Source organism: Cavia porcellus, unplaced genomic scaffold (genome assembly GCF_034190915.1).
Source record: "Cavia porcellus strain 051 isolate PalLab524CR breed Dunkin Hartley unplaced genomic scaffold, mCavPor4.1 scaffold_15, whole genome shotgun sequence".
Classification (NCBI taxonomy): domain Eukaryota; kingdom Metazoa; phylum Chordata; class Mammalia; order Rodentia; family Caviidae; genus Cavia; species Cavia porcellus.
In genome coordinates, this window is record NW_026947498.1 from 73,816,184 (window position 1) to 73,839,933 (window position 23,750).

The following is a 23,750-nucleotide window of genomic DNA, read 5'->3' on the forward strand; positions in this document are numbered from 1 at the left end:
GAAGGGTGGCCAGTAAGTTGTACCCCTATCAAGTACTACAGAGCATGACCACGAAGAACTTGGAAAATGTGTGTCAAATGCATCTATGAATGAATGAACTACCTGTTTACCAAAAGGAAAACTGGCCAGATCTTATCTTACAACAAAAGATCCAGCTCCAGCTAGCCACTGGCAGATCTCACAACAGGATGCCAGTGATGCTACTAATGCCTGAGTCTCCTCCCCTGCTGACTGCTCTGTGAGTGTTACCACCTCACGCCACCCGAAATGCTCCCTATGCCAAAGCCTGAGTGGTGACCAGACACTGCATGCTATGACACAGAAAGGCACCTGCTGTTAAGTGTGGAATCTGGGCTTAGCTGCCAGTTTCTATAAATACTGCAGATACTCAAGCAATAATCAAGCATGAAGCTTTAAAACTGTCTTCCTCTAGGGCTTAAAGTACTTTTATAGAGGACTGTTATGTTGTGCCAGTTCATGATCTTGGGAAACACATTTGCTACCTAGGACTGACTTAGAATAAAGAAGATTCACTACAAAATTAGAAAATCAGCAACAAAAGCTATTATAAAGATGCTCATGAGATTATTTCATCACTGTCATAATAACAATATTTTAAAATCCAAACAGTGCCAACACAAACCTGACTCGTAAAAACACAGACGTGGTAAACATGGCTGAGGCAGGAGGTGCTGGGTTTCTCCTCCTTCAGGATGTAGCAGCCCACACTTGAAGTGGGAAGCAGGTTACACGACACGTCCTTGGTGGAGAGAACCCATGGAAACACCTCGAAATTGCTCTGACAGGAGTTTTGTCTATTCTCTCCTATTATTTTTTTAACAGTAGGAAATGAACTCATTCATATTTGTTTTATACTTCAGGCTGATCTGATACTAATTATCTAATGTTGTTGGCTACACTGTCCTAGCTTTGGCCACTGGGAACCCTTTCATTGGTTCTTTTGTCTCTCTGACATTGATCAACTGTAGTATTCATGTTTTCTCTTTTCCTTTACTCCTCTCGTTACCCCCTCACCCCATTCCCTGGCCTCCTGGGCTCATCTTGTATGTTGCAGTACCAGTCCTAGAATCAGCTGTTTCTCCAAGAAGCATCAGCTCTTTTTGCTGAGGAATGGTATCAGAAACTAAGACACCGTGCAGACTGCTGGCCACTGCCGTACTCTTGCTTCTTGGCCCTCACAGCTCACAGAGCAAGGACGCACGTGTGAAAACCACCTTACTTATAAAACCAAATATATATATATACACATATCCATAGATAATTGTTGGGAGCCGCGGCCGACACCGGTCGCCTTACTTGGCGGACGTGAGGCCTGTAAGGAAGGAGCAAAGCCTGAGCTAAATTACCCCTCCCATCGAGTGAGCCAAGTTGGCGCCTGCTTCCTGCCCCGATTGCCCTGGCGACTTAAACAACCCGCTCTGTAAGATAGTCTGCCTAGCAACAACTGATGTTAGCCAATCAGCCCGCATCGCGCGCTTTGAACTGATTGGCTACTGTTACCCTATAAAAGTAAATGCCTCTCCCGCCACGAGAGAAGAAGCACAGAGAGAGATAGAGAAAGTCCACCGGCGAGAAAGGGCTGGTGGCAGAGCGGAGGCCTCGCGGGGCCCACGCGGAGACAAATAAAGACAAGGTTGCACACCGCCAGACTTTGTCGTGTGTCTTTCCTGCCGGCCGGGAGCGACACCGACAGATAATATATATATAGACAGCTAAACATGAGTGTCCAATAATGCCTCTGGTTGCAATCCATCACCACACAGCAGCTCCCATTTTGCTTGTTTCTAACCTGCCAGTTCAACAGTGAGACCTGGACACGCATCTATTTTACAGCAGGGACACACAGATGACATAGCAGAAAGCAGAATGTTAAACTACAGGTGGACACAAATAGAGGGAAAATCTGGAAGAGTAAGTTGAGGAGAAGAACAGCAAACACACAAGAGAAAAGTACGTGAGAGCTACACGTCCGTGAAAGCACACTTCAAGGCACAAACCGGGATAATAAGGAAACACTGCAAGGCAGCCAAACAGCCCCTAATTCTGTGCTTGTGATTTTCGACCTAGAGCCAAGAGCTTTTTACTTAGTAGTTTGGTGACAGATCAATCTGCACTTTGGTTTACTATCACACAGGATAAAAAGTTAAGTCTTTTCTCATCAACAAACAATTTTTCCTTTCAGCCTGTGACCTGTGTGCTCAGAGCTTTTTATAGAACCTGTCCTTTGGCCCCTGAGGTTGTCTATTCTATCACTTCTAAAAGCCCCAGACATTTTCAGCTCTTTCCTTTGGGGGCGCAGTGCAAGTGTGCCGGGCAGAGAGGTGCACAAGGCTGCCAAGTGCCTGGACAGCCCACACGTGCTCCTCCATTCTTAAGGTCTAGAGACACAAGCTCAGGCCTGCAGAGCCCCACTGCATTCGCAAAGCCATCTTTCTGCCTCCTGCTGCAGCTGCTGCCTGGGCAGATCCTGCACCATTCCTGGTGTGCCAGCCTTGACCTCCGCCTCTCAGGGCCTTGACTGAGGGGTCTCTCACTGCTGAAGGCTGCTCTGTCCACGCTGAGGGCTGCAAGCCGCAGGGAACGAAGCCCAAAGAATGGTTGACAGACCACCAACTGGCCCAGGGTGGGACAGCTCAGAGCAGCGTTTCACACTAACCCATTTCCGCAGGAAGATTAAAGTTCATTTGCCTTGTCTCGGGATCTGCCTTTTCAATGACTACATACTCCTCTTCGAGACCAAGCGGCACTGCACATCCACAGGACCCTGCCAACAGGGGGAACAGGGGCTCTGAGGCCCGTGAGCTGGGTGCAAATCTTAGTCTTGCCACACGCTACTTGTCCAACCCTAAGCTACTGACCTGACTCCTTGGACCTTTCATTCCCAATCTCTAAGTGACAAAAGATACTGTACAGAACATCCTTAGCATGCAGGTCACATGCCTAGAAACCCATGAAGTTTACTGCCTACAGTAACAAGAGTCTGCCATCCGCGATCCTGTCAACATAACTTAACTATCCCAGAGGACCCTGGCCTAGGAGAACGGAAGCAGATAACTTCATGGCCGAGTCCAAATACTCCTGAAAGACACATCAGCTTTCAGGAGAAAGCATCAAAGGACACAATCCTGGACCCTCGAAAGCCTTCCTCTCAAAACCCTCAACGTGCTGCACTCGCCAACCCCGGCCTACTGGGTTACCGGCCCTCCCCGTGAACCCCACTGACCTTACCCATCTTCAGTCTCAGTCCCCAGCCAACCGTGCTTCGGCCACAGAGGCTACGGGGGCACCGCTCCCAAGGCCCCCTAGCGCTTGGCTCATCTTGCTCTCGCCCACAGGGTAGTGGTGCCAACCTCTTAGATTCCTCAGACGACTATCCCCAAGGCAGATGTGTTTCCTTAAGATTACCCTACCATTTTCCAACTTACAGCTGAGGAAAGGTTGGAACTTACAACTTTAGAAAGGTTGGAATGTCCCAAAAAAAGCAATCAACATTTTGTCACAAATGTGTTTTTCTCTCTAGCTCTTCTGATTTCTAGACAGCTCTTTGAGAAATGTCTGAAAAATGAAGAAAAAATATAGAAAAATATAGAAATAGCAACAGTTTATGAGCCTCTTTGTCAGTGTCTGGGGTCCTGTCTGGGCCTGCCTGGGACACAGAGACACAGCTCCTCGTTCAGCAGCTCAGAGCCACTGTTTGCACCAGGACCTGCTGGAACTAAGATGTGCTCTCCCGTGTCCCTTAGCTGACCGAGGAGGGCTTCCCTAGGTGAGCGCCTCCGAGCACTGACACCAGTCACCCACGTCTCCCAGAGCTTGAAAGCAGAGACAGCCACACTGACTGGTTTCGGAACAACCCGACTAAAATAAAACAAACCCAGCTTCACCAGGCCAGGAGATCCTGGCTATTGCTTTTTTTTGGCCAACAAATCCTAAATATTAAGTCTTTCCTTATAAAAAATTTTCTATTTAACACACCTAAACACCCTTGCTGTTGTATCCTTTAGGGCACTTTTTTTTCCCCTCTCTTTATTACAACAAAATTTACACATTTTGGGTTTTATTGCTCCCTTAGATCTTATTACTTTTTTTTTTTGTAAGAGAATAAAATCAAGCACGATAAAACAAAGCTGTCAGTCAAAACCAGGGCTAGACATAGCACATGATGTAAAAACAGAGTACACAGTTAAATAGATGACCATATTAATATTTTGGATTGGATTACTGAACACAACTATTTGCAGTCTCACTGTTTGAATGTTCACTTTGTATGCTTTGATCCTGTGACCTGAAACACCGTCTCTAAGATGATAGCGTGTAATCTATTAACTGGTGAGAGCTTACTGTTTTTATTTTTTTGTAGTTCTGAATTACTTGTACCCTTACACTATTTTGTTTTGTTCTGCTTTTTTTCTCTTTTTCCTTTTAAATAAAAAAAAAACAAAAAATTTTCTAGATATAATAATTCCAAATCTATGCAAACTGACTCTTACACCGGACGCCACGTCTTCCAGTCGCTAACATTCTGCCTCATTCACCTCTTTTCTCTGTGTGAATATTAAATGATGATTTCTTTAAGCTACAGTTGTCACTCACTTTTAACACAGCAATGTCCTTTTCTTAAGAACAAAGCCACCCACAGACACGATTAATTACACAATTCCCAAACTGAGGAAACTGATATTACTACAAAAATTATGTCTGCAGTTATGTTAAAAGACACAGTCTTTCTCACTTTGTTTTGTTTCATTTTGTTTTGTTTTGAGACAGGCTCCTGCTCACTATTTAGCTCAAATTGGCCTCAAATGTGCAGCAACCCTCTTGCCTTGGCCTCTCAAGTGCTGGCATTACAGGCATGTGCTGTCCTACCTGCAGAGACCGCCTCTTCTCAGAATCTTTTGCCTACACCTAAAATGTACAATTTGCTTTTCAAAATAATGACCTAAAGATTCTTCCAAGAAAGAGCATGACAACAATTTATTCCCGCATGAAAATAAGACTTTCTCTCTGGGGTTATAATCAATAGCATCTTTTTTCTAATTCAGTTCTCAATACAAATGCAGTGTCCTGTGCTTGCCAAAACTTGGTGAACAAAAGCACTCTCTTCTTCACTAATAAGAACAATAGGCTAATTTACAGAGATTTGGACAAGTCTCTTCAACTTCCAGAAATCATCTAACAAGAAGCTATAGAAAAACCTTAAATTCTTATTAATTTGTTTATAATATTTTCAGGTTTGCAAGAGAAGATGAACATAGTAGTAATAATTCAAATTCTAAAAGAAGTATGTAAGAGGTCAGAATTAGGTTACCAATAAAACTGTCTTATCATAGTAATTATTTGGATCAGCTATAACTATTGCATCTTAAAATAAGGTTATTTTTGGTTGTCAGCCAGTTATGTAACGTTGAGTACAGCTCTAGCATGAAGAAAACCAATTTATTTATGTAAATATATACGATCTCTACTGTGTAACACCAAGACTGCATGAATTCAAAACTCATGACATGTTCCTATTCACACTAGACCTCCAACACTGTAACTTTTTTCCTTACAAAAACTACTAAAAATGAAAGAAAAAAAAGTATGATCCTATTTTTAAAATGTTCATCTACTTATTTATAAATCTATCTTTGGAAGGATATATTTAAGAAAATGGTAACCTAAGTTACTTCTGGCTGATAAAATTGTGTAATTTTATTAAGGAATTATGAAAATTAAGGAATTTCATGCTTTTAATCCAAACTTTCTATTTTTCACAATAAACACATGCAATGTGTAACATTAAAAGAAAGCAGTTTTGAAAATTTAGGGCTTTAAAATGAAAACAACAAAGCTATTATAATAAGAAAAACATGAAAATTATTTGCAAAAATTGAAAAGAATAAAGACAAACACTTCAATATATAACAAACAAATATAATTCTGGAAGGTTTTTAAGAACTGCATAGACAAATGGTAAAAGGACACACAGACAATTTATCAACTATTACATTTGACTGAAACAACAATTTTAGGGTTAGAAAAGCGCTCACTAAAATCACGAGTGTCTCATTTCTCTTTCTGCTGATGTCTAGATATTTTGGAAAAGAAGAGTTAGACAAAAAATAAGCATTTTATATTCTAATAAAAGACAAATACTGAGGTCAATTTAGCAATGATATAGTATTTCTTTCTTACATAGAATTTTTAATTTATATACAGAGAGATCTTTTAAACTTATGTAGACTTTGTTTAACACATTGTTAAGCATAAATAAAACTATAATTGAAATAAACTGGTCAAAGCATTCCTAAGTGTCATTACACAGCTCTTCATGGTTGGGGTCAGCACCTGTGATATCTGGGTGTTCCTGCACAAACTCCCCAGCAGCGGAGGTGCTGCACTCTGGGCCTCTCAACCTCTCCTGTCCCTGGGAACGTCATGTAAGCACTGACAGACACCTGCTCTGTGAACTGAACTCATAGGTCTCCCTCTGCCACACTGTGTGAGGCTGGAAGACAAGTAGTCTCTGCTCAAATACAGCAAGAAGTGTTGGACAAATTGACATGCAGAACCTTACCATCGGGAATCACTCCTGGTCACTGCTATTACTTTGAAATTTCTACCATCTACCTGTTTCAAGGTAGGTAGCTGCTTCTCCTGCCTTTAGTGAGTCAGGTAACAAATCAGCAATCATTTGCACGTTGCAAAACTGTTTTCTAGATCCTGTAAAATACTTGATTGCTTTTCAAGAACTGCAGTCATTCATCCAGGGTTGACTATCTATTACTAACATCAAATTTACACCCTCGTGTGAGGTTTCTGTGCTTTTCCTTCTACACATTAACTTTTTAGTTTCATTATTTTGTTGAAGATAAATTAGATAACAACTAAAACACTGTCAACGATACCCACAGCCCAACTGAAGGGATGACAGCATGAAAAGCTGACTTGGACACTTTCTGGCACGCACACCCCACCAGCAGCCACGCTGCCAGGGACACAGCACGACTCTGCATAATAAGACAGAAGCAGAAAATATAGATCTTAAAATTAACACAGTACGAACTGTGAAGGCATTTCTGAAACATCCAGCCACAAAATGCTACCCTTTCCAGTATTATGAGGGAAAATCGAATAGATTTGTGTTTATGAAGGTACAGTAGTCATGTGATTCTCAGGCCTTCACATCAGATAACTCATTTTCATCTTCCCAACAGACCTGAGAGATGGTATCTTCATCTTTCCAAAGACAGGCAGGCACAGGTTTCAAAACCTAAATCTAAAATTCTCCCGAAGAATCTGCCCACAGCCACCCCACACAAGGCCGACTCCTCTCCTGCTACCCCGCAGTAGCCAAGGGCCCATTCTGGCACTGACCCGACACTAGCATCTGGGGCTCACCTCCCCTTGAGCCTGAGTTCCTCAGCCTTATCCAAGGGAGGCGATCTTTTAAACCTGAAGCTCCTACACCGACAAAACTACAGAGCAAGTGAAAAGGGATACAAAAAAGAATCTGAATAAGATTAAAAATTTAAATATCATTATGTTCAATATTTGCAATATATGCAACCCCTCCTATTCATCCTTGAGAGATGAGTGATCAAGGAGACACAATCCACTTGCTCACAAGACGTCTAATCAATTCCTGAATACCGTCGCTGAAGCTAAGCTTCCAAAGTACATAAAGAAACTTCATGAGTTTTTCCTTGTTAAAACTTCAAATAGAAGCCCATATGTCCATAAACTAACGAATGAATAAGTAAAAACATACATCCATACAATGGAATCTTTGACAATACAAAGAAATACAGCACTAAGTCTGAAAACGTCTGTGCCGTACAGGACACGTCAAGACTGGACAAGTCTATAGGGACAGAAAGCAGAGCGCGGCTGCCTCAGGTCTAGGGGAGAGTAGGAGGAGGAGACTCCTGAGGGACCCGGGGCTTCTCTCTGGGTGATACAACATGTTCTAAAACTGTTGTGACAGCTGGGCAATTCTGCAAATAGGCTGACAATCACTGAATTGTGCACTTAAGAGGTAAATTGTGTGTTGTACAAATCGTATCTTGACACAGCTATTCAAAATTTGCACTTGGTAGCTACTTTCACTGGGTCATGGAGGTGTGGACACATAATATGCACACATACACACAGAATGATCAACTATATAGTGAAACAGCATGTAGGCCTGAATTTTAACAAAATTAATGGTCATCACTACTAAACTGATCTGAAATACTGCTTGACACATAATATGTACTTACTGAATAAGTGAACCCAATGTCTGACCCTGTCATAGAGAACCTAACACCATTATGCTCATTTTGAGTTGTTAATGAAATTGTCATCTGAAACTCTCTCATAAGGGGCCAGGGACTTGGCTCAGCAGCATAAGTGCCTGCTTGGCAAAGGGGAGGTCATGAGTTCAATCCCTGGTACCCAAAACAAAACAAAACAAAACAAAAAAAAAACCCAAAAATCTCTCATAAGGATACTGATAGGTGACCCTTACCAAGAGGAAAGCACAAAGGAGGGCAGAGAAGCCGTCTATATTACTCAGGACCATGGTCAGGAGTCAGGTAAATAATGGTAAAGATCAATTCCCTAACAAAGCGGCAGGCGGTAGCAACAGCACGCTGCTGATGCTAAGGACTTCCCACCTTTCTACACTTGTGTGACAGTGGAGAATTAGAATCAGCAGCCTCTGGGCTAAGCCTGTCAGCCACAGGCGCCCGTATTAAAGGCCTGCTCCCCAGGGTGGCACTGTTGTAAGGTGGCAGAACAGTCAGGAGCTGGCTCCTCACAGAAGGCACTGAGGTGCCTGGAGCACGCCCTGAAGGAGTATGAGCCAGGCCCCTTCCCTTCTGCACCTGCTGACCGCAAGGTGAACAGCGAGCTGGAAGAAACTTGTATTTTCCCTAAGTCGATTATCTGACGCACCCTGTTCTGACCCAAGAAGGCTCGGTCCACATTTCCCTTGGCCGTATTTCCTTGACCTTTCCTATGCTGGTACTACATGCCGTTTGTCCTCCTAGTTCCTGAGCCACAGCACTATATACCTAAAAGCAATGGTATGTGGTTTTATTTTGCTTGTTGTTGTCTGGAGTAGTGTGGATTGAACCCAGGGCCTCTGCACTGAGCTTTATCCCTAGGGCTGCACCTCTGACCTGAGTGTTTTTTGGAGAAAGGATCTTGCTAAATTACTAAATTGCACAGGCTGGTCTCAGACTTATGATCCTCTTGCCTCAGCCTCCCAGAATACTGGGATTACAGGTGTGCAACCATTATAACCATCTGGCCTTCTCCTTTTCAATTACCCTTTTACAGTTCAGTGACACCACTAAGTCTTTCTGAGACCAAAACTCTAAACTCACCCTGTGTCTTGGTTACTTTTCCTCTTGCTACTGAGACAAAATACCTGATACTCAAATTAAAGTGGGAAAAGTTCATTTAGCTCACAGTTTGTGGAGGTTTCAGTCCATATCAGCCGGCTTCAAAGCAGGGTGGCCGGCACCAGACAGCAACAGCAACAACAGCACAAGGTGGGGAAGAAGCCTCTTTTCCTCCCTCACACTGCAGCAGGCTGTCTGCCCTCAGGTGGACGCAGCACACACCATCTCTGGGCCCTCTCCTTACACAGCATGAGGATGTTTACAAAGTGAGGACCCTGGCCCCTTGCTGAGTCACTTAATTAAACTTCTAAACTTCTCAGGTTGACATAATGCAGCAACCACTACTCCTGTTTCCCACACTTCTGTACATTCACTCCGTATATTTCTGGGTTCAGCTAATGCCATACCCAGGCCAAGCTCACAAACATGACCCGGTTCACTCTGGAGTCCAAAACATTCATCATCTAGTAACTATGGTTAGAAACTGTTTCTCACTCTTTCTGCCTCCGATTTTTCTCAATTTGTATCTTGTATCATGAAGATTTGTGTTTAAAAGCAAATCCTACCCACTGCCCTGACGGGAATGGCCAAATCTAGTGTATAACAATGGGGGTTGTCCCTCAGTTAACTAGAAACACAATGCTTTTGACATTAAAAACCTTTGGAATGAAGCAAAGTGAACAAGTCAAAGCTATGCCCCAGGAATCCTAGGAAAGCAAAAGTCTTCAAGTAAACAAATTTCTTAATTGGGTGACTTACACAAATAGTTATCATTCTAGAATAGTGTTTTTAAATGAATATCAAAAAGTAATTTCCAAAATCTATTAATAATCATATGCTACTGACTGCATTGTAACTTGGTATACTATTCAGAAGGTAATAACCACACCTACCGGGGTCAAAATAATGGTAAAAATACGGAAGAAATTCAGCGAAGCAGAGAAACATGAAGTACAGAGATCTGCCTCAAAGCTAAATGGCTGGGGCTGGTCAATCACAGCACGGAAACAAACACGGCAGCTGTTCAGCACGACAGAAAAGGGTTATTTTTGACTCAGTGGCTGAATATCTTGACTGAGTATCTTGGGACAAAAATTCACAGTTCTCCAGATTTTGGAATTATCTGCATACCCTTCACAGGTTAAACATCCTTAACCTAAAAATCAGAAATCTGAAATGCTCAGGAATGTACTATGATGTTCAAAAAGTTTCGATTTTGGAGCATTTCAGATTTTGAATTTAGGTTGCTCAACCTGTGATGTGAAATATAAATAAAACAGGTACACGTACTGTATATTAATGAGTTAATCCAATGTTACCCTTCTATAGTACACTATCTTTTAACAATATCTTTCAAAATGCCTCACCACTAAATCTATAATTTTCAAAGATTCCTCTAATCCATTCGCCCAATTAAATTTTTCTTTATTTTACTTTTCTAGCTGAGTGTGGTGATGTTGTAGACAGTAATCCCAGCTACTGAGGAAGCTAAGACAGGATGATCACAAGTTCAAGGTCAGCCTCAACAATTTAATGACTCTGTCTCACAATTTAAAAAACAGCTGTGGGTGTAGCTCAGTGGTAGAATCCCGTTTTCAAACTCCAGCACCCCCACACCCCTCACACAAATATCCTATTTTACTTTCTATGCACTCAACTTTCTAATTACCTCATTCACTTACAGAACTGTCACTGCTTATCCTGGTTCTTTTCCAATTCTGAAGTCCTCTATAAAGGCTACAGAGTAAAAACCAAAGTCACGCTCTGGCCACCGCACTACCTGTCCCACATATCCTGGTTTGCTGTCACTGTAAAAATAACACAGCAGTAAATAGGCAGAAATTGAAGAAAACTGACAGACCTCACGCTTCAAAGTCACCGTGGAATTGTTTCTATCTATGCATACACAGGAAACAGAAATTTGAAGTAGTCAGTTACCACGTGTCTCTTACCTATTGCATGAATCTGACTCTGACGAGACTTCCTGAATATCAGTACAACTAGAAGAATCATCTGCTCTCTCGGGCTCCAGCTTCAATGCGGAGCCCAGTTGTGACGGGTGAAAGTGGTCTGCAGTGGGTGCCACACCTGAGAACTTCACTGTATCATCTTTCGGTAATAAACAAGAAACATTTAAAAAGATAAAAAAGAAATATTAATGATTACTATTAAAATCTACAATCTCTATATACCCATTATGTCTATGACACTTAACGTTGTTATTTGTACTTAGCAAAATAGAAATTTGTAAACCACTGATTCCAAAACTCAGTGACAGAGAACAAGAATCAGCACAAGAGTATTACTTAATAACATGGTCCACTTTGAGTTATTCCACAACTGATTAATTTCAAGATAAAATTCCCTTTAAAACCAGAAATGATAACCCTTACAATTCTAGAACAAGGCTATAAAAGACTCTACAGATTACTAAGGAATGCTTTTGTATTTCATAGATCAGAAAATACTGACAAATATAATGAAAAAAGAATAAATTTCCTTAGGGAGGCTGAAAGCACAAAAGTCACAAGTCCAAGTCCCTCCAGGACAATTAGCATGACTCTGTCTCCGGACAAATAAAGAAAAGGGCTTGGCAATCTCAGTGGTACAGCACGCACTGGGCTCAATCCCTAGTATGGCAGAAGATTAAAAACTTGAAAATTGAGGAACCGAGTAATTATTTCACAAGCAAGCACACACTAAATTTAATGTGTTTCCACACACACAAGCCAGAGCTTTCACGCACCCTGCACAGAGGTGTTTAGAGATAAATGACTTCTAATACAGGAGACTGTGCAGAACTTCACCTTTGCTGCTTTTCCTTTTGCTGAGACAAAATACATGACTCCCAGAGTTAGTGGAGCAAAGGGTTATTGAGCTCACGGTGCGCAGAGGTTTCAGCGGGCTCCGTGGCGGGGAGGCACATGGCAGAGCAGGCAGAGCCCGTGGCAGGCAGCAGGCGGCCAGCATGAAGCAGCAAGTGACAGCATGCCCTCCTTACGCCTTCCCCGCAGCCAGGCCTGACCCTAGCACCGCACCTGAATCAGTCCTGGCGTCACAGCCTTGATCCAGCACCACACACATAAGGTCCAGCCACCTCCAAAAAACCTCCACATATAATCACATGGGGTTCTTGGGGGACACCCGGACACAAGGCATAACAAACCCAAGAGTTTGTGGCACAAAAAATTTATGGGGAAAAAAAAAACATCAAACTGTTCAAAAAACAACGTTTTCCAAGCTCATATACTTCAATTTTCTTGAAATAATTGTAAGTTTTTGTTACACTGGGAAAAAGGCATATATCACAGGAGTACAAACTCTGATGCCACCTATTAATAAGCCATCATCACCAAAACAAAGCTCTGCCAGCCCCTTCCAAGGCTCCAGGGAAAAGATAAGAGAGCTAACAAGATGACCACCAAGAATCTCTAGGGTCTTCTCCTGTGATCACATTACCAGGGTCCCCACTGTAGGGTACCAATCCGCACAGACGCTCTATGTGCCCAAGGCAATTACATCACTACACTGGCCAGGAAGAGCTTTCCAGCTGAGAAACCAGGGAATCCAGCACGCTGGGAGGCTAAAGCACGAGGATCACAAGCTTAAGCCAGGGCCAGAAACTTGGTAGACCTTGCTTCAGAATGGGTACAGGCAGTGTAGCTCAGGGTGAAGGCCAAGGTTTCAATCCTGAAGATCACAACAAAACAACAGGGAACAGGACTTAAAGTAACCATTTTTTGTATGTGCATATTGTCTGTATTCTTTTCTTTTGCATTAGCTTCTAGAAGACAAGTTATTGTTGGTGACAAATATATGATCTAGTAATCTGTGGGTATTGAAAGCCAGTATCCTTCTTGTCTGCCCTCGGCCTGAGGATGCAGGCTCCCAAGGAGAGCATCAAGTGTGAGGCTGAAACGTCAGGCCTCCCCAGAGACACACGCCACAGACAGGGACAGGCCTTCCCACCAAATGTGCTCCTTGCTCACTTACAGAGACACTTCAGTGCCATCCCACAGAACAAGTGGAGCTGGCTGTACAAGAGTACACAAAATCCATCTTTCAGTGAGCTCACGTCTGCCTTCCTCTCTCCTACCCGCCATGCACGCGTCGCAATTTCACAGCAGCCTTCGCCTTCAAGCCCAGGGGACCAACACGTACGTGCACACAGACCGTACTGTACTGCTGAGAGTAAGCGACATTCAAGAGAGCTCTGCTAATCGGCGAGCAGGGCTCTGCTAGGAAACAGCAAGCCGGAGTTTCTTAACAGGCAGACTACTTCTCAGACTATCCTTTAAACAACTGCACGAACAAACTAAAGTGATTTAAAAACTGAGAAAACCTGAGGCAGGCAGTGTCCAAGTAAAGGTAGCAGGGATTCAAGAACAATAAGGAATGGACCTGAAACAGAAACATGTTTAGGAATACATCTAGCAAAGGAGACAGACCTGTCTACTGAAAGCTATTGAAGACAATCAAATGGAAAGACACCCCACATTCATGAATTGAAACAGTTAATACTGTAAGGTGTCTACTCACACCGGGGATGCGGTACATGTCTTTGATTGTAGCACTTGTGAGGCTGATGCAGGAGGATTAAGTCTGAGGCCTGCCTGGACTACACAGCGAAACACACACACACACACACGCACACGCACACGCACACGCACACGCACACACACGCGCGCGCTGCCCAAAACAACCTACAGATCTGACACAATCCAGTAGAAAAAATACAGTCTACCCTATGAAAATCACAAGAGGCCCCAAGCAGCCAAAGCAATATTGAAAAGAAGTAAAGTTGAAGAACTCAAATTTTCGCTCTGAAATTTAGTACCAAGCTACAGTAATTACAACGGTATAGTACAGGCACACAGACCACTGGAGTTTAGAAACAAATAAACTTTTACAAGGTGGGCTGATTTTTGGCAACACCAAGAATATTCAATGGGGAAAGAGTTTGGTAAATGGTTGTGAGAAAACCAGGTATTCACTTGCAAAAGAATCAGGTTAGCTGCACTCTGAGTAAGTATTTTGAAGAGAATGATATACAATGTATTAACTATTAGTACTACCTTATTTTGTTAGAATTTTTGTATTATTTCATTAAAAATAGGATCAAGTTGAATCCTCACATGTACCAGATATAAAGATTAACTCAAAATGGATCAAGACCTAAAGGTAAGGGCTAGAACTATAAAATTCTTAGAAAAAAACTTTACCAAAAAAAGTATAACATTTAACATTAAATTTGGCAATGATTTTGAGCGTACAACGCGAAAACTACAGGTGTTCAACAAAACTAAGCATTTTTGTGAAAGCACATTTGACATGGAAATGACACTATCAAGAAAGCAGAAAGACAGCATAGATAATGCTTATAAGTACTTGCAAACCACATATATGAGATTAATATTCAGAACTTCTAAACTTAATAATGATCAGAAAACACCCAATAAAATAACAACTAAAGGACCTGAATATACTTCAAAAAAGAAAAACAAATGGCTAAAAAGCACATGAAACAAAACCATGGTAGCACACCATTTCACACCAACTGGGATGACATCAACAACGACAACAATTTTAAAACAGGATGAGGATATGAAAAGGACAGAACACTGATGCCTTGCTGATGGGAATGCAGAGTCATGTGCTGAGTAAACAGCTGGGTGGAGCCACCACACACATAAGCCAGCACTTCCACCCCAAAGGAACTAAAGGCAGGGACTGGACAGTGGAGAACCTCTGCTCACTGCAATATAATTCACAATAACCAAAGACTGAAGTAACCCACGACAGGTAAGCGGGTAAACACAATGCAGTGTACGCACACTATAGAACATTATTCAGCCATTAACAAGGACCAGGAGGGCTGGGGAAGCACTTTGGTAGCACTTAGCTTGCTTAGCATGTAAGAGGCCCTGGCTCTGTTCAGGACAGCAATCAATCAACCAGTCAATCAATCAATCAATCAAACCGTGAAATTTTAATATGTGCTACAACATGGTGGGTACTGAAAACATTATGCTTAGGGAAATAAGCTAAGAATACACCCTGTAAAATTCCATTTAGATGAAGCACCAAAACAGGCAAATTCAGGGGTACAGAAAATAGAATAGAGACCACCAGGGCCGCGTGAGACAGAAGGGACAGTTACTACGTGTGAGCATGGCTTCTGCTGGGGATGTTAAAAAGGTTTTGAGTGGCAGACGGTGGCGAAAGTATTTAATGTGAAAGAGTTATACATGTGTGAACGATGAACAGAGATGCAATATTATGTTATGTGGATTTTACCACAATAAAGCAAACATATTAGAGAAATTTCTGGTGCACCTTTCCCCATTATGATTCCATTCTGTTCATGGGCCCAAACTCTTAACGGAAACATATTAATCCCGAGTTTTAAAACATCCAAAGTAAGTTATATTCCAAGCTCATCAGCTGCACTCTCAGCAGAACATTTCACCAGTAAACATCCAAAGTCAGACCTTCCCACGGTTCTGTAGCAGGAATAACTTTTATTCTTCGTCGTATGCCTTACCTCAGGCCATCCAGCAACACAGCGTACGTCTAGGAAGTACCCTCAGTCTCAAACAACTAGGAACTTACGATTTTCATTACCGGAAAGGAATACGGACTTTGGAGAGTGTTTCTTCAGGGCATGCTTTCAATGACCTTCCCAGAGGTATCACTCTAGCAACCACTATACAAACTAGATCTAAAAGTACTTTCTCCCACTTGAAAGACCTAATAATACCAAAGAAAATATCTTTTTTTCTTATTATTAAAAATAAATAATGACATTCACCATATTTCTGAATGCATTAATCTCTTACCCAAGCACACAGATAACATCTTTTCTGCAGATTCATCTTTTTTCATTAGTTTGTCTTTTAATACTCCACCAGTTTTCTTGTATCCTTTTTTGGCTTGATCCACCAGAAGCTGAAACTCATTCCGATGCTTTTTACCTGAAATTCAGAAGACCTTCTCAGCAAGGCAGTGAACAACTCCCACCGAGGGCAGGAGGATGAAGGGCTGTGCGGGCGAGCTGGGCGTGTGAGCTGGGCGTGCCACCTTGGGGTCACTGCACTGCCCATGAGAGCTGCCGAGCAGAGCACACAGGGCCAGCGCTGCAAAGTTTCCTCCTGATCCATCGGCCCTCAAACACACACAGAACCACAATTTGCTACTCCAGGTTCCTCCCCAAACCTCACACTCAGGAAGACCTTTGATAGAGCAAGAAAAATATTCCTTTAAATATACCCCAAAGTTACCATTCTAAATTCCAAGAAATGAGAGGTTACTACGACCAAAGGCTGGCAGACACAAACACGGGAGCCTCCAGGACAGTTCTGACAGCTTCAGCCCACTCTTGATGTGTTTCCCAACAGAAATCTTTTAGTCTAAGACCTCTGTCCATCAATCTCTTCTGCCTAAGGACACTTAACATCAATCACCCTTACTGCCACTTGGACATACCTGAGAATAATGTAAGTAACCCAACTTTAAGGCCATTATTAGGGCACGTGAATGCTATGCTGAAGAGAGTGCCCAGTCGCTGAGGGAACAAACCCAACTTTAAGGCCATTATTAGGGCACGTGAATGCTATGCTGAAGAGAGTGCCCAGTCGCTGAGGGAACAGACTTTAGGGCCTGGCCTTGATTCTGAACCACGGTTCAAACAGTAGAGGCTGCAGCTTCCATACCTGGCCACCTTAAACAAGTAGGTCCTGGCTCAAAATAATAGTGAAACGCTTGCAAAAATGTTAGAAGGAATCTGCACTACACGTGGCTACCACAAAGTTCTAAGATGGCTCTCACACACCAGCCAGTGACACACTTTCTGTCACTTGGCTCCTTCCGTTTGCCTTGCAGCTCAGCATCAAGGTGTAAGCGTGTACTGTATGAAGGAAGTTTGTGTTTCAAGTGAAAATGTCAGAGCCCAGAGCTCCCCTTCCAGGGTACCTGTCGTTCACTGACAGCAATGGGAAAAACTGTCGATAACACAAACCCCGTCGGGTGGAGTCTGACTCAATGCCTTGCCCCACATGGATGAGGACAGTTTTCCTCCATTTGCACATTCACTTCAATATTCCTCATACATAAACGTAACTCTTCACTGGATTCTCCTCTAATGTCTTCTCAGTTCCCTAACAATGAGTTTTTAAATTTTTTCTAGTAAAAATAAGTGTCCATTTTATATCCAGGAAAGTAATGATTTTACTTGTTTTTGAAAATTATTCTTCCATTTGGGAAAACCGTACTAAATTTAAAAATTCACAACAAAGAAGACAGAAGTTTGCTTCTGGTATCTAGACATTGATACGTACACCAAAGACATTAAGGAAAGACAATTCTAGTTCCCACACGGTGATAGCTCAGTTCACAAACCTCAGTCTTCCTGTGATCCTGGTCACAAACCAAACTGGACCAGAAATGAATTAAATTTCTCTATAAGGTCAGCACCAAACTTAACTGTCGAATTTGATTTGGTTCTCATCCAAACCAGTTTGCAACCAGAATCATGAACCAAGGTATCACTTATTGATGTATTGATGTGCATGAAAACTCCCAGTAATGCAATAAATAAGACTAGGAAATACCATTACCATTACGACAGTGCATTACAAACAGCAAAGTTAAATATTATTTTATGAGACTTCTTTCAATAATGTGTGTTTAATAGTAATCACACACAAGTATCTGGTCATATTTATAAAAAATCGTATTTTTGCTGTGGCTTGCAATTTAAAACTTCTTAAAGTTACTGAATATCAGTTAAAACACAGGACGTGCGGTGAGCTCCAGGCCTTGGTCTGAGTGAATCTTTTAATAGTCAGTGTGCAGACATTGATTTATATATTTGTGTACAAGTTCTTATACATTTGTATATTTCGTGTTAAAACTGTTTCTCTAGTAAAACTGATACAGATTGGAAGCTGTGCGTGGGGAACTCAAGGTAATACAGGAATGTTTTTTGTACTTTCTGCTTAGTTTTTATGTAAAATCTCTTTAAAATGAAGTGTATTTCATAAGATCTCTTTTTTTAAAAAACCTTTTTTATTAGAAAAAAATTACAGTAGCCTTTAGTCCTAAGAGTGTCAGTAAACAGCCCATTGGAAAAATCTAACCCAGGACCTATTTGTTACGGCCTTCCAGTTAAGAATGACTTTTACATTTTAAACATAATGTAGAAGGGAACACAAGTAGCCTGAACAAAGCTTAAGCTGCATATTAACTGGCTCTAAAGTAATTCAGTTCTGTTACTCTTTGGAGAGCCCTTATTTTATGAAGTGTTTGTACTCTGGCTGGTGGTAATTTCACAGTGTTCCATGTCCTGTGTAAACTCTGGAAACTGTTCTGCCTAATCTTTTCAAGAGCCTCTTTTCCTGATCTCAAGCAGTTATCTTTCCTTCTTATGCAGACTGCCAGACAGTCAGACGCACAGGGCTCCCTCTACAGACCTCCGGGCTACCTTCACTGCAGAGACCCTCTTCCTGGTACCCCTCGCATGAATTCTTGATACCACGGCAACCAAGAAGTCTAATTTCCATGTCAACTCAGGCACATTATCAGACTGTTTGGGATTCCCCATCATGAGTCTGAAAACTGCTGCTGAAATCTTAGAGTTTATCATCTTTTTTTTCCCTTTCTCTCAAGGATCATAGTCTTGTGCTGTTTTCTATGTCTAAATAACCATTATTCTAAACACTTCATGTGGTCTTCATTTTTTTTAAAGAGGAAATTAAATAGTCTCGGTTATTCCATCTGGGTTAAGAGTAGGTAAAAATCTGTACTTCTTTTTGTTTTTTAGACGGAGAAACAATTTTTATGAAGATATTATTTATTTCTGAGTTAACCTTTTAAGGTTTCTCGGCTTTAACTTCTTCTCTGGCCCACAGGTTATTTGGGAACATGTGACTTAATTTCCAAGTACTTGGTGATGTCCCACAGCTCTGCTGGCCTCTTACCTTCATTGCGCCGTGGCCACAGACCACAGTGTGCGCGCTCCAAGAGCACTCAAGGTGAACACTGTGCAGGTCCTGGAGTTCCCTGAGCTGTTCCAGCCGCTCCAGTTCTGTGTCTTGCAAACCGGGGCTCCTTGGGTCTCTCTGGTCTCTTACCTGTTCTCCCAAAGCCAGAGTCCCCAGACTCTGCCTAGAACCCCCCACCAGCATTAGAGACAAAAACTCTGCAGTCGTCTCTCAGGGATGCCTGTCTCCTTCTGCCCAATGGCCAGCACCTTCAAAATTGTATTTTTAATTGTCTCTCCATTTATTCTCTTGTTTCAGACACAAGGTAAATGGGGTTCTAGTTACCACATCTTGGTTAGAAATTTTAACTGATCATGTGATACATATCAGTAGATAAGACCAAAACAAACAAAAGCTTTCGGCGCCCTTGATAATTTTCCAGAATATAAAGAGCACCCTGAGGACAGCCGAGCTCCAGGCTGGCAGGCAGGCTCAGGGGCCTCGTTCTGCTCCCATCAGCACTCTTCTCCCAGGTAACCTCACCTCCACTTACAGCTTAAATACTACATGGAACGCAACATGTTTTTCTTTAGTTAGGGAGATTCAAGTATTCATCTCTCACAGTCTTTTTCATTTGGCTGTCCAATAGGGAACCAAACTGAAATGTAAGCAAAACAAAACCAAAAGAAGCCTAAAACACATGAAAGTAGACAGAACCCAAAACCTGACAGGCAGAACAAATTCTGCTTCCCTTCATCCTCCACAATGCCCGCGCGCCTGACGTCAGTCAATGTGCTACCATTTTTCCCACTTCTTAAATGAAAAATGTAGGAGTCACTTGATTCTCCTTTTAGCTGTCCCTGATACTAACCACACTGTGTTAGGAAGCACTGCGGGTTTGTGTTTGAAAGCTGGCTCTGAAGTGCCCATTTTACTTCCGTAGTGCTGTCCTTTTAGACCAGGCCGTGTGCTGGGCCTACGTTAGCACACAGGTCTCGCTCCCCGCCCTGTGCTCGTGTGCCTTCGCAGTGCTGAGCACTGCGCTAACTGCCACCTTCCTGCCTAGTTACTGCCTGTTCCTGGGGCACGGAGGCTCCACTCAGCAAAACTCCTTGCTTAATCTTACATTCCCTACGCCTGAACAGTAAGAGCAGTAATTTGTGATCAATAAAACATTTCCTGACTAACAAGCCTCAAGGCTGGTATTCTTACAATTTCTTGCCCCTTGTAATTTATTTTCTACTCAAAAGCTACCGTTAACTTTAGTCATACTGACTCCTTTCTGCTCTCCCCAGAGAGAGGAAAACTCTTCTCTGGTCTAAAATACTCTTACTCTCTACCTCTCTGAATAATCTCTTCAAATGTGAATTCCTCAAGAAAAGCCTTCTGCCTGGCTGTCTTATCAGATGCATCCCATAATTTCTATCAGATCACCCTATTTTATCTTCTTCATTCCATTATCAGCTGCTTCCTTATCTGTTCCTAGAAACTAAGCTCCACAGTGAGCAGACCTTGTATAGTTTGTTCTCCGCTACATACTCAGTGTCTAAAATATCACCGGGCACACAGTAGGTGTTCAATGAAGATTTCCCGAATTAATAGGTGACCTCTGGTAAAAAGAACTTTCTGGGCTTAGGATCGAGCCCTTGCCTGGCATGTGAGGCTCTGAGTTCACTCTGCTGCACCACCAAAAGAAAGCAGAGAGGAGGAGGAGAGGGGAGGGGAGAGGGAAAAGGCGTTTCCACCTAACAAGGTTAATCCAGTTCTACCAGTAAAAGTTCAGGAAAGACCTAGAATGTTCACTGGAGTTTTTTGTCACAGAGTATAAAATTCTTTTACCATGAGAATCCCCCAAACCTGTATCTGTCAGGGCCGTAAGGCAGGTTGAGTAACTGCCACAGAGTAAGATGCTGTGAACAAAACCTAGCCACAGCAGCTGCTTTCAGAAATCCACATGTAGCTCAATAAATGCATTTTGATTCAATCTCTAGATCAAAGACACCATCCACAGCCCTGCACCTAAAGCTCAGAGGAGCAGGTATCCGTAGTTTTTTACTGAAAAGAGAAATTCATGAACATTAAGTTATATAAAGGTCTGCTAAGAAAAAAACAGCAGATCTGTCATCAAGAAACTACCATGGTAGCTCACTGTAAAAATTAAGCTGTTTTAAAAACTGTAACCTGAAACTAAAGCTTTCCTTAAAAGAGATTTCCAATGTACACATTATCTACTCAGATTCAAAACATGGCAGAATCCTGCAAGGCGCTTAGACCTAAGCACCCGGGAAACCTTGGCTTAACTTCCAGTTCTGCTTCTTACTAAGATCTGGGCAACTACCCACCATTTTTGAATCATGGTTTCTTTCCCTACAAAACAGGTTAATACTCATGTTATAGCTGCTGGAGGATTATTAAAATAATATGTATGGAACTCCTGGCATAGAATATATACATATTCAACAATTGGGACTTTCTGTCTTCCTGTATTTTGTTTTAAACAGTAACCAAGCAGAAGTAAGAAGAGAAGTCTAATGAGTAGAAGAGATGACATTCTGAAGCACGGCTAATACCTTAAGCTTGGAAGACAGACCTAAGCTTATTTTTTATTTTTAAAAAGAAAAATAATTGAAAACAAAAGAAAAGTAAGTTAGAATAGTGAGAGATGTGGGGAATGTTTGAGCACCTGGCTGTGCCTTTTTATAGGCTTTAACGGTTCTGATAAAAACTGCTGCCTCTGCCACTCTGATCACTCACTTGGCCAAAGCATACTGACTCTTAACCACATGCAAGACGATTTGCAGACACTGTTTACACTGTTTTGTCAAGCAGCAAATGAGATGGAAATAATCTTCACCGTAGAACTCGTAGCTTCATAAGGTAAGAAAATGCTGTGAAACACGGTTATGGTGTTCAGCTGTGTGTTCTCAAAATTCATGTGTTGAAACCTCAAGCTCCAGTACCTCACAGAATACGGCCTCACAGAATTGGGGTCCTTCACAGAGGGAATTAAGTCGAAACAAGGTCATGAGTGTGAGAGCCTTCATGCAGTATGGACTCACGTATCTATAAAAAGGAGAAACTGGGACAGCAACATGCCAAGAAGAAATAAAGATATAAGGATAAATGGCTGCCCACAGACAAGGGGAAAGGCCGAGGAAGACCCTTCTCTCAGCGCCTCTCATAAGGAACCGCCCGGCTAACGCCTGGATTTTAGCCTCCACACTTGTAAGAATGTTCCCTACTTCAGCCACACTGTCTATGGTACTGTGCTTTCTCATGGCAGCCTTAACACAGAATAAAAACATACAATTAAGAATAATAAAGGCACGTATTAAGTACTTATTGTATCAAGTGAGTAAGTGCAAGAATACTGTGCAAAAACGCAAAATAATGTAAGTACAGTTAGGTATCACCTAAGGATGGACACATTCTAGGAAATGTATCACTGTGAACAAAAGGGAGAACATAAACAAACCTGCACGGGCTAACCTACTTACCCCTACGCTGGCTTAGTATCTCACAGTACTAAATATTGTAAGTACCTGCAGTACAACGCTGAGTACAAGGCCACTAGACAAGAGGAAATTTTCAGATCCACTGTGATCTTAGGGAGCCCACTGTCAAAGATGCAGCCTGTCACTGGCAGAAATACCATCCAGCAGCAGACAGTTCTCATGGAAACTACAATTAAGCTGATTAAGAGTAGGGTGTGCAGAAGGAGCCTCAGAGGCCATTAAGAGGGTAATTCCACAGAGAGAAAGATGGTAAGGAAGGCTCTGAAGCACAAAAACTTGGTAACGTAAGTTTAACTGGAGTGGGTGGAATACTATGAAGTAAGAGGAGAAGATCAAGGCCAGAAAGGAAAAAGGGCCCAGGTCTACGGAACAGGAGGCTTCTTAACTCTACAGAGGAACCGGAAACACTGAAAAGTTTCTGATAATGGCAGGAGGGCAGCCAGATAGGAACATCATGATCAGAAAGTTAGAAAGCAGCTTCAGCTCTGACCATTCACAGACCAGGAGAAGCAAGTGGATGCAAAGTGACTAGACAGTAACTATGGACAGTGGCAGAGACTAGGAAGTACCCAGAACCACGATCGATTTAAAAGTCACAGACTGACAGAACCTGACAACTTAAACACTGAAGTCAAGAAAGAAAGAAAAAAGTCCGTATATGAAGGGCACAGGATTGCAATGATAAACCAGTCAGAGACAACAATACTGGGAGTACAAGCCCCTCCTTTAAAAAAAACAAATTTGTGAATATAAAATTTTACACTCAGCCAAATATCAATTAGTAATAAAGGTAATATTTCCCATTATATATCATCTCAAAACCATTGTTCCTCTAAATACACTCTGTCTTAGTACTTCTG

General features: G+C 42.1%; 1 protein-coding gene across 4 annotated transcripts in view; it reads right to left on the bottom strand.

Moving 5' to 3' along the window:
* Nucleotides 1-23,750, bottom strand: part of Rad18 (RAD18 E3 ubiquitin protein ligase) — a 126,077-nt gene that overhangs the window by 36,563 nt on the left and 65,764 nt on the right. For 2 of the 4 annotated variants that reach the window (XM_013146332.3, XM_063225188.1), the window contains exons 11-12: nucleotides 16,235-16,369; nucleotides 11,348-11,504 (exon numbers count right to left, since the gene is read on the bottom strand). In XM_013146332.3, coding sequence (XP_013001786.1) covers nucleotides 11,348-11,504; nucleotides 16,235-16,369 — 292 coding nt within the window. The remainder of the gene's footprint in view (nucleotides 1-11,347; nucleotides 11,505-16,234; nucleotides 16,370-23,750) is intronic. The other 2 variants (XM_063225190.1, XM_063225189.1) reach the window with 2 other exon arrangements.